General features: G+C 39.9%; 1 protein-coding gene across 1 annotated transcript; it reads left to right on the top strand.

The window, feature by feature from the left end:
* The first annotated feature begins 2,187 nt into the window (after positions 1 to 2,187).
* Positions 2,188 to 10,408, top strand: LOC122192608 (TPR and ankyrin repeat-containing protein 1-like). The gene is made up of 7 exons (XM_042893215.1): positions 2,188 to 2,312; positions 2,741 to 2,875; positions 4,478 to 4,601; positions 5,960 to 6,110; positions 6,387 to 6,505; positions 8,249 to 8,332; positions 10,172 to 10,408. Exons 2-7 carry the CDS (start codon positions 2,742 to 2,744, stop codon positions 10,316 to 10,318), a joined length of 759 nt encoding a protein of 252 aa, XP_042749149.1. The 5' UTR covers positions 2,188 to 2,312; position 2,741; the 3' UTR covers positions 10,319 to 10,408.
* Positions 10,409 to 11,071: the final 663 nt, after the last annotated feature.

The raw sequence follows: 11,071 nt of genomic DNA, 5'->3' as shown, positions 1-11,071 counted from the left end.
CCTTGAAAGTCCAGGCGGACTGCCAGTGTTCTGGGATATTTGTAAACTTTTTGGGTGCTGCTAGCTTGCTTCTGTAAAGAGAAAAAAAATGCTTTCTCTTCTAAAACTGCTCTTCAAGGGATTGCATTCCATAATTTTTTCTCTTTTAATGCTCAGAACATGCTCTGCCTTAATTAAGTTTGCCACTCTGCTCTGTGGAGCCATAGATATGTACAATCGATTGAAAACACTGATGGAAATATGTACCTGGCATCTGCATACAGTGTGGCATACAGCTCTAGAAGGAATTGCTAATTCCACAGAGCTTGTGATTTTTAAGCAGGCTCCCGGTCTGTCCTTTGAATCCTTTATGCAGTTTTTGAATGCTCCTCTGATCACGCTGTCAATCTCCCTAAATGTACTGTTCATCATTTCAGTCAGTATTTGTATTTATCGTATTTTGAGGAAGCCCTCCCCAAAACCAGAGGATACTGAATGGCAGGGAGCGTGGAGAGGCCTGGGAGAGACTGTAGAGAGATAGACATCTTTGGTGTCATGGAACCCCTACTTTTGGAAAGGAACCTTTCTTACCAAAGCAAAGTCTTTTATTGGTTATGTTCAGATGCATTTGTGGTCCAGGCATTTCTCTTTCCTTGTGCCAATGGGAGGCATAGGAATGGGTGGCATTTTTGTTCAATGCTAGTCACGCTCAACACTAAGCACTAGATGTCAGTCTTCTGTTTTTTGAGTTAAAACTGTGTATGCTTCAAGAAAATGTTAGGCAATAGCAAGACGTACTGTGTTAGTCAGCACAGCAGTTCTTCTAGGTAATTTACTTACATGTCAGATTTGCATGTCTGTGCATCTCTTGGGTACTGTTGCTAAAGCCTTCAGCAGGCATCCCAGTGATTTAAATGGCCTGTGGTTCGGGGTTTTGGCTGGCAAGCTGGAAAAGCATGGGAATATGTGTTCAGCTGGAAATCTGCTCTGAGTGGGGAGGTTCTTATTTAATCTTCTGAGAGTGTAAAAAAAAAAAAAAAAGGTGGAACTGTATTTTAGCATTTGTTTTTTATTTCCTCCTTTTTTATTTTTCCCCTTAAATAATGTTCATACTATGCAGTGTCCAGAAGACCCATGTAAGCTATGAGAACACTTGACTTGCTGTCTCGTAAGGAGCGTTTTGAAACTCTATATTATATGCACGTGGTTCAATGAAGTGATGATTTAATTTGCATGGCATAATTGTCATAATTACTCCTCCAGTACTGCCTTGTCATCATACCTCCCCTGACCTTGCATAGATGGAACCTTTTATTAGTCAGTTTATAGTCAGTTTAGTCTATATCCAGGAGCTTAATTAGTTCTTCCTGCAGCGTTTGCATTGCATACATCATCATGGAGCATTATTCCTTGAAATAAATAAGGCCTAATTTCTGAGTGGCCTTTCTGCAGCCAGACAGAAGCAGTCTTGCTCTGAGCTTCGCTGTAGCACCTGGTTCTCTTGTTGTTGCCTTTGCAGAGTTGTGCACTGCTTCTCCTGTGAGCTCACTGCATTTCACCTGATGGAGCATCTCCATGCAGACAAGGCACAGTGCCACCCATAGCACGCCTCTTAATCCTCTGGACAGTACAGCAGCCTTTTGGGTTTGCCTTGAGAACCTATGGAGAAGATGTCAGCATTACTTGGTGCTTTGTCTGTGGGCTCATATACTTAAAAATACCTCGTTTGGTCTGCTGTGAAAAGCCTTTACAGCTTCTATCAGTAGGCTGTGATGTTACAGGTTGTCTCTGGTTCTGTTCCATGCTGGTTAACACCAGGATAATTAGTAAACCTGTGCTTTCCTTCTGGGGTTATTAATCTTGTTTGCTAGTACTGAGATCTGTGAGACTAAAAGAGACTTTCACAGGTAACGGCGATGGCTTTTAAAAGTATAATCCAGTTGTGAAGAATGATTCTGCTCAAGACTTTCTGATTGTTTAGTCTGTGAGCTTGACGTGCTGTCCATGCGTGTGGCTGTTTTTCCCCTTGTATTTGTTTACCTGCTTCTTGAAACGGCGATTACTTTTATGTAAGGAGATTAATTTTACAGCTTTAATTATGAAATGCTTTTTCTACCACTTGCACTTGATGCCTGTTTCAACCTTTGATTTCTCCGAGTGCTGGATGTATTTATTTTAGCAACGATTTTCAATTTCTTCGAAGGTCTTCAGGCAGTGATAATAGACTGACATCACAGCAGTTTCGTGCAGTAATCAAGTTTCAAAGCGATTTTGTGTACATTGGATTATTAAATGTCTTGCTGGAAAGGCTGGATAAAGGAAAAGTCATAAAGGTAAATAAAAAGCAAGTTAATTAGTTTTGTCTTTAACTAATTGAGAAGTGCAGCTTCATGTATTTCTTAACTATATGAGCTGTGTTGTCTCAGATTCATATCCTGCTTTTAAAGAGGGTGAATGCATTTAAATAGCTTTAATAATTATATTTTTAAAAAAGAAAGTTTGAGACCCAAAGGAAACAATGAGAAAAATGTGATTAAAAAATAGCTGGAAAGTTGATATATCAAAAGCATAGATGAGGTTGGTACCTGAGTTACATTTTACTATTCCAACTGCAACATAGCAAAAAGATGTATTCTTTTGTCCTATTTTTCAAGGAGGTGCAAAACCTAAAATGAAAGTTGAAGTGGATTTTGGGGAATGATGTGTCTCGTGGATCTCTGGTTATTGGTTTTATTTTGTTTTTTTTTCCTCTCGCACTTAGCATGGATGCCATGGAATATGCACAGTTTATGAAACAAGATGGGAATCAGGATTTTAAAAATGGAAATTACACCTTGGCCATCAGGAAGTATGATCAAGCTCTGTATATGCTCGTTCAGTTAAGGCAATGGGGCCTGTAAGTATTCTTTAATTACAAGCTGTGAGCTTGTAATTAAATGTGTTCAGTTCTGTGGTTAACTCAGAGCTGTATTTCTTCCCCTGACACATGATTTTCTTATGTCTGTTGTCACACTCTTTGGTGTATCGGTTTTATAATTAAGGAGGAATTGCTGTTCTTGATGTATAAGTTAGCAACTTTAATCTAAATGTTTTTTTTATGAACATTATTAATAACTATAATTAAGGTCCAAACTATTTTTCCAAACATTATGTTGGCTCGTGTTAAATTAGTTCTGCTTTGCAGTTGAGATGTTATAGATTGATGTTGCTGTGCCAGTTACTGGGAGAATGTGGTTGTCTGTTGTTACATGGATCATTGACTATTTTGAAAACAATTCATGCAGGTTACATTGTTCTTGGTATTTGAGCTTTCCTGGTGTTGTAAAATCTGTTCAAAACTAGCTTCAGCCAAAGAGTTCTGTGGCTATTTCTTTCCAAATGCCAAGTGTTTGTTGTCTTCAGTTAACACCGGTTGCTAATGTGATGGTTAATGGTTAAGTAGCTGAGCATTATGTTAACTTTTAAATATTCATTATTACCATGTATTAGCAACGCTATGAACCTGATGTAACACCAGCCATTGATTTAGTTTGACTGTTTGCCATTAGACAAAGGATGGTAAAATGTAGTCTGGAGCTGTGCTGGGACTGAGACAGAGCCAACAAGGCCATCTCCACCAGGCCCTGATTATGCCCTTTGCAGGGCTTTCTCTTCCCACTGGGATCTGCTCCAGAGCATTCCCTTTCCCCTTGCTGTAGATTGCCTTGGCAAGATTTGCATACATGTGAGAGCGTGCTCTGAACATGTTCAATAAAGTTGAAACAACTTTCTTGAGTGTAAGTTGCTAGGTAGGAATAAGACAGAGGATGCAGCACCATGCCACAAGCTATTTGAGCACAGACGAGACAGACTTTTCAGGCTCCCTGCTACCGTGTGTAGTACTGTAAATTTTGGGAAGCTTTTTCCAGAAATTCTTACATCCAGATGCACGTATTTCAGAATGTTCAGTTCTCTGAGATATGTTTATTTCTTCATTCTTTCTGACATAAATATATATAGTTTTGATGACATCATCAGCTGATGGTACAGTAAAACACTTTTTGGTTATGCTTGGATGACTAAAGTCTGTCTAGCATTTGTTTCACCTTTCCTCCCATTCCTGTCCATTCTCTTCCATTCCTGGCTACTGCCTTTCACTAAATACCCAGATGTCTCTAGGTTTACTAAACTGTCACTAAACCCTCATAGTATCATAGTACATACTGCATTGGAAGGGGTCAAGGATCATGGAGTTCAGCACTTACTGCACTAGTCCAGTGGGTTAGCCTTCTGCTTCAGAAGGGACTAGAATGTCATTCAGATACCATTAGGGTGCCACTGAGAGATTTTGTAGCTGATGTTCAAATTGCATTTGCTTTCTACAGCTCTGTTTTACCCTCTGAGTTTGTTAGGTGGGTGATGTGTGCACTTTTTCTTGTTACTAACTACAAAGTACCTTGCATCCTTTTTTCTTTTTTTTTTAATTGAATAAGCAGTAATGCTGGTAACTTTTTTTCAGGTGTTCTGGGGACATAGCTGTATTATACTGCAACAGATCAACTTGCTTGTACAATCTTGGTAAATGGAGAGAAGCAATGCATTCAGCCTTTGAGAGCTTACGCTGGGATCCAGAGTATGTTAAGGTATTCACATGTTGAAGCTGGCAACTTTTTGCCTGTATTATGTTTTAAACCAAGTGCCAATATCTGCTTTTTGTTGTGTTTTAAGATGTACCATAGCATAAAAATGACAGAATCAATATCTGGCTGTGCACACAAACATCAAAATGACTTCTAATATTATTGTAATACTACTAATAAAATTAAGCAGCTCTCTTTTGCTTGCTTTTGTTTCTCATCCCAGCAGGAAAGGTACTAATGCTTTCGAGAAGATAACTGGCTTTTTAATGTCACAGATGAGGTGATAGCAAGTAATAAAATCTTATGCACTCTTTTGATGCTGGGGACCCAGGGTGATGCAGGATTGACCAGGAAATGTTTTAAACAAGTTGACTCCACCATGAGTCTGAGATAGTAAAACCTGCTTCAGTGGTGAACATAAATGTGTTTAGGTGCCATTTGCTGAAGAACATCTGCATTGCTTTAAATACTGCACAGTGCTACTGAGCAGCGTCATAATGACTGTATGGGAGCTGCTGATCACGGCCTGAACCTCTGACTGACCACCTGAGACAAGCAGTGAGTCGGCTGTGGGAACACAGGTGAAGGCAATTCACCTGTGCTACCGGAAGGGGGGAGCCTGGCTGCACCTCTTCTAGATCCCATTTAAGTGCTGATCATCACTGAGGAAGGATCTCTTGCTGGAGTTCATTCCTTGTGGAGTTTATTGTGAACTTGCGGGCATTTCTATTTATTTTGATTATCTTTCTATCATGATAATCTTACCAAGCCTAACCTCTGTATACCTGTTGATTATACAACTGTATACCTACTGATTGTGCAATGACATGAATATATATTCTGGACCTTGTGACAAGAAACATTTCTGTCCAGGATAGTTGCTAAAAGTATGTCTTCTCATCCTTCAGTTATTTTCCAAGATATTTTCTACTGTTTTAGCTATCTTTTCCATATGTATCTGTATCTATTTATTGGTCTTTCATAGCATGCACAATGACATATGTAGCACAGTGTGAATTACAAGGGATTTCGATTGCTTTTTTGGAGGGTGTATGTGTGTGAGAAGCTGTGAAAATAGCACTACGTGGCATTTTATACCATACTTAATGAATTTAAGAGAAAATGATAACTTTTTGTTAACTTTTCTGGAACAGGTTGTCCAGGGGGGTTGTGAAGTCTCCCTCTCTGGATGTATTCAAAACCCACCTGGATGCCTACCTGTGCAGCCTGCTGCAGGGAGCCTTCCTTAGCAGGAGGTTGGATGATCCCTAGAGATCTTTTCTAACCCCCGAGATTCTGTTGTCAGGATCTCTGAATGTTTTCCTAACAGTGGTCTTTTTTTGTTTTTCTTTTTTTCCTAGGCTTATTATAGAGCTGGCCACTCGCTGATCATGTTATCAAACGCTTGTAATGCGATTTCTATGTTTCATAGAGGTTTGACTCTTCTGAATGCTTCTGTAGACCAAGCTCAAGTTGCTGATTTTATAGCAGGAATCTTCACGAGTGTCAATGGTAAGCTCAAATTAAAAGCTTAAGTATTTTAAGAACCCCTCAGTGGTGATGGACTCATTTTTTTTTTCCGTGTTTAAAGAAGACTGGTGATAAAAAGGTGCAGTTTGGTGGCCAACGGTTGTCACACTAAAAAAGTCAGATGTTTGCTCCCCATTAGCATTCTCCTGGGTATTAATACTAAAGCTGTCGCTCTGCAGTGAAGTGATTTAGTTGGAGACCACAACTTTAAAAGCACTGCATATACTACATACTTCTCATAACTGCTTACTCTTGCAGATGAACGAGTCTTGCCACAAACTTTCTACCCTGCATGTGATTATATTTTCAGTGCAAGGTTTGATGCACTGATTTGGCAATCTGTGATGGAAAAGTTGGCTCAGAAAGGGAAGTGGCAGGTAAGTCTGTCCCAGTGAAGAGAAAATGAATGTTACGTACTCGCTGCTTAGTCTTTTGGCTAAGATCAAGTATAGTGTAGTACTGCTGCACAAAAACGTAGTCATTGGTACCTGTTCAGGGTAAGCTTGTGTTACCTCTAAGATAAAAAAGCAATTAATTTTAGTGCTCCTTGATTCAATTGTCATGATTTTTAGACTTGAAAAATATTCTTAGTTCAAAGTAATTTCCAAAATTCATTTCTCAAAGGTATACAACAAAGTTAAGATCCCACTTGTCTCCTGCTATTGTCTCTGTTTTGATCCTACCTAGGGGCTCCGTTATTCTTGAAAGACGCTGAAGGGATAAAAAAATGTATTTATTTATAATGTCTTTTTCTTTTGGATGAAAGATCCACTCAGTGGAAGCACACAGTTGTTCAATAAAGCCGGATTATTTTGGACAATCAGAAGGAGAATCACCTGAAGTCATACTAACCCTCTTTTTAAACAATAACTGTGTGAAAAATGGTTCATTGCCATAATTACAGTGTGTTGGTGGCACGGTGCTGGCAGGGGGCTGCGGGGCTACAGTGTGTGGTGAGGCCAAGTCTGCCCCATGCTCGGCAAGCCAATTTCCGGCCTGCTCCAACAGCCACACTGCAGGGCATGGCTGGGTCCAGTGGCCACTGGCAGGAGCCTCAGGGAAACTTGTCTACGAAAAGGCAAAATGCTGCATGGCAAAGTGAGGAAAAAGTGTGAGAAAGCCTTGTGAGCACCAGGATCAAAGAAGAGGAGCATCTGGCAGCCTTACAAGGTCAACTCACAAGAGTGCAATTCAGGATTTGAAGACACACTTAGGTGGATCAATACATGATCAATACGTGCCCACTGCCCTCTGGCGAAGAACCTTTCCCTAATGCCCAGCTACCCCTCCCCTGGCACAGCTCCATGCTGACTGCTCAGCCCTTACATTTGTTAAGATCTCTCTGCCCTTGAGGAAGTCCACAGCTCCTCCCAATGTAGTGTCATCCTCAAACTTTAGTATATCTTCAAGTCATGTATCCAAGTCATTGATAAAAGCACTGAAGAGAACTGGCCCTGAAATGAAGCTTTACGTGAGGAACCCCAGTGATGGCTGGCTGCCAGCCTGATGTAGTCCTGCTTACTGTAACCCTTGGAGCCCAACCTGAGCTCACCCGTTGCATCGTGAAAAACAGTACTGAAAGCTTTGCTGAAATCCCAAACCATCACATCTACTGGCTTCCCTTGTTGAGCTAGGTGTGTAATCTTGCTGTGAAGGAAGAATTATTCATTAGAAAGGACTTTCCCTTCATGAACCTGTGCTGGCTGTGAGCAGTGAGTGCATTGTCTTTCACGTGTTTTTCAGTAACTCCCAGAATGATCTTCTCTGTAATTTTATCAGGCACTGAAATAGAGCTGACAGGCCTGTAATTACATAGATCTTCTTTCTTATCCTTGAAAAAGAATCACTACCAAAGGTGTACTGGAGATGGTTTTAGGACATGATCCTTTCCATGTGGTTTCTATTTCTGATGAGGTTTTAATTGGTCATAGGTTCCCACAGTCCGCTGTAAATACGTTAGCTCAATTGATAAATGAAAAGGAAAATTCAGTGATGTGTTACAATCTTAAAAAAAAAGATCTGAAATGTTGTTAGCCCATGTTTCGCTCTCTACAAAGTCTAGCAATGCAGTGAAAAACAAAGTTTCTAAGCACACTTATCACCACTGTTTTGTTTCCTAGTCTTTTCTGTTGCTGTTGTCCAAGAAGAAAGACTTGCCCACCAATCTCAGAGTCAACCAGTTACCACTGAAAAATCTCTTTGAGGTAAAGTGACAAACATTTTAAGTTTTGTGTCTATTTCTTTCTGTTCTCTTCAGTGGAAGATTATCCATCCTGTGGGCGAAGTGAAAGCAGATGAGAGAGAAAAATAAAATGAAAAATAATACATGGTTATGTTAAATAATATATGATAATGTTAAATAATCTGTTTTGTCTCTTTTCATTGATCATTAAAAGTATCCTTAATTTGTACAGTTTTTGTATGCAATTTAGTATTTCCTTTTTATTGGTCGCCAAAAGATATCTTCCTCTCAAGTGCAGCAAGCTATTCATGTCAGACCTGGAACCTGACACTAAATTTAATGTAGAAAAATGTTTGACATCTGTTAAGCTGAATGTGTTTTCCAAACAGGATGACTTTTAGTATTCCTGGGTTAGGGTGGTATTATGTTTTGCATAGTTTCTGAAAGCAGTACACAGTGCATGTATCTGCTACTATGCAGTGGTTGTCTATTCTGTTTCAATAACAGTTGAGGTAAAGCATTTCTTGTGGACCATTACAAAGCAGGTATGTTTACACAAGCATGCCATGGTTAGCTAGCATTGGACAAATGTGCCATGGTAATGCCACTCGAGGAGCTTAAGTGGGACTTCATGCTACCCTCTTTCATACTTCATGCATTTGATCAGCTCTTTGCAGGGAGAGAGGTGGGTCAGAGTCCAGGCCCTGAAAGATCAGTGAATGAGCACTGCTTATCTTTTGCAAAAATGAGAGGAAAATGTGGTTTTTGACAGTTGGAACTTCCCCTGCTGCCACCCTGTAGTTTGCTGTATTTTATTTTTGTGACTGTGCACAAACAGTAATACTTGCCAGTCAAAATTTGGCATGAGGTGGTAGAAAGATTTATTTGTGGATGTTGGAAGGCTGTGCAAAGCCTGCTATTTAAAAAATGACTGGCACAAGAGAAGCAATTATGTCAAAACACTGGTTTTGAGCACCCTCTCATGACCAGACCCTCCTGGCATATTGTCTCAATTTCCCTCTGAGCTTCTTCTGCTCACCTCCAGATTCCTGTGTCAATGTCCCTGTTGCTTGTAGGCTGTGCTTGAAGCTCATTAAGTCCCTGATAAAACATCCTTTTTTGGTTCAAATTTTTCCTTCTCAGACTGTGTGCTTTCAGTCCTGGTGTGTAAATTTCCCTGTAAAATTCATACAATTCATAAAATTCATACAGCTTTTCTTTGTGTGAACAGTTTCATTATCATTACTGTCTTAATAATGCCAGATGCTTCCTGTGCTGGATGAGGGAATGAGGCATTGCCCTTCTTTCTATTGCTGGGATTCCTGAGCTGTATGAGATGTTACCTGAGTTGTCTATACCTCCTTCCCTCAGTCTGTAATTCCTGTTTTCCAATTTAAAACATTTCTTCAGTCTTTTCTTGCTTTAGGATAACTGCTTGCAGAAGCTGCCTCATCTGAGCTTAAACAGTACAATACCTACTTACAGCAACATGTGCATTGGAATGCAGTAACATTTGATAGACTTGTATAGCAGAAAGTTGCCATCAATTACAGGGAAGAAATACAGAAATATGTATTACAAAATAGGCTTCAAATTCAGTGCTTTTCAGAGCAGGAGAAGAGTCTTTCAAAATTCATGAACAGCTCATTGAAGAAATGTATTTGCTTTGAACTTCTACTGGATCTGCTGCATTTGTTGTAAATGTTTCATTTTACAACGAATATGACTTGGTTGTTACTCTTGGTTGTTCCACCAATTCCAGACCAATTCATAAAAAAATGATATTGTGGAATTGTGTTTTTAAAGGAAAGTCGTTTGTGAATATAAAATAACATGTCGTAATTCTTTTCTTCATTATCAGACTTTTGAGTTGTATGGATGTGATGAGATGATGCAAAATGTAGCAGAATTAGTCAAATGGCTGATTTCCATTGGGGCAAAAGTTGAATCCATTGGAGTTCATCCCCTTCATGCTGTTATCAGACTGTGTATCAAAGCAAGTAAGTGACATCCTCTGTTAAAATGAACCAAATGTTGTCGTCTTCAGAGAAAAAAGCTGTCATGGTTTTATGATTTTTGGTTATCAGTATTCCACATCATAACATCATGTGGGGCACTGGGACTTTAACTGTTAATGCTCAAGTCCTGGGTACCTGCCCTGAAGAGAAGAAGAACTACATTCCCCAGGGGACCTTGCGGTCAGGGAGAGGAGGTTTAACTCCTGGCAAGGTCGCCTGATACGCGCTTTTTTGTCTACTCTTCTTCATTGGCTCTCCTCCCGTCTCCCTGCTGCTCAACCAGACTGTGCATCTCACTTCAGCTTTATGGTGAGGCCTTCCCACCTTTCAGACATTCTCTGTCTCATTTTATTTGATTTATTAGCTTCGATTCTAATTATACTTTATTATAGTGCGTTATCTTGCATTCCAATACTCTATTTAGTAAATTAGTTTGTTTCTCCTCAGATCTTTGCCACTGTTTTTAATTATTTTGGGGTCCCCTGTTTCCCTTTTTCCGGAGGTGCGGATTTTGCAAAATCCCTCCGTCCTGCTGGTCATGGAACCGGGCCGAACCAGCCCATAAACTGTTGACATTCTTGGTGGAGAATGTGGGCATAAGCTGCTTTTTAGCATTTTAGAACGAATCTCTCTCTGCTCTCGGAGAGCTTTGTTAGGAAAGTTTATCTTTTCCACAGGTGCTCACTGAAAACATGACCTTGAAAGTCCAGGCGGACTGCCAGTGTTCTGGGATATTTGTAAAC

The sequence above is a fragment of the Lagopus leucura genome, unplaced genomic scaffold, assembly GCF_019238085.1.
Source record: "Lagopus leucura isolate 7727_CA_CO unplaced genomic scaffold, USGS_WTPT01 41113-0_obj-0_obj, whole genome shotgun sequence".
Lineage (NCBI taxonomy): Eukaryota > Metazoa > Chordata > Aves > Galliformes > Phasianidae > Lagopus > Lagopus leucura.
The sequence above is the reverse complement of the archived record's forward strand: the minus strand, read 5'-3'. Positions and strand labels throughout refer to the sequence as shown.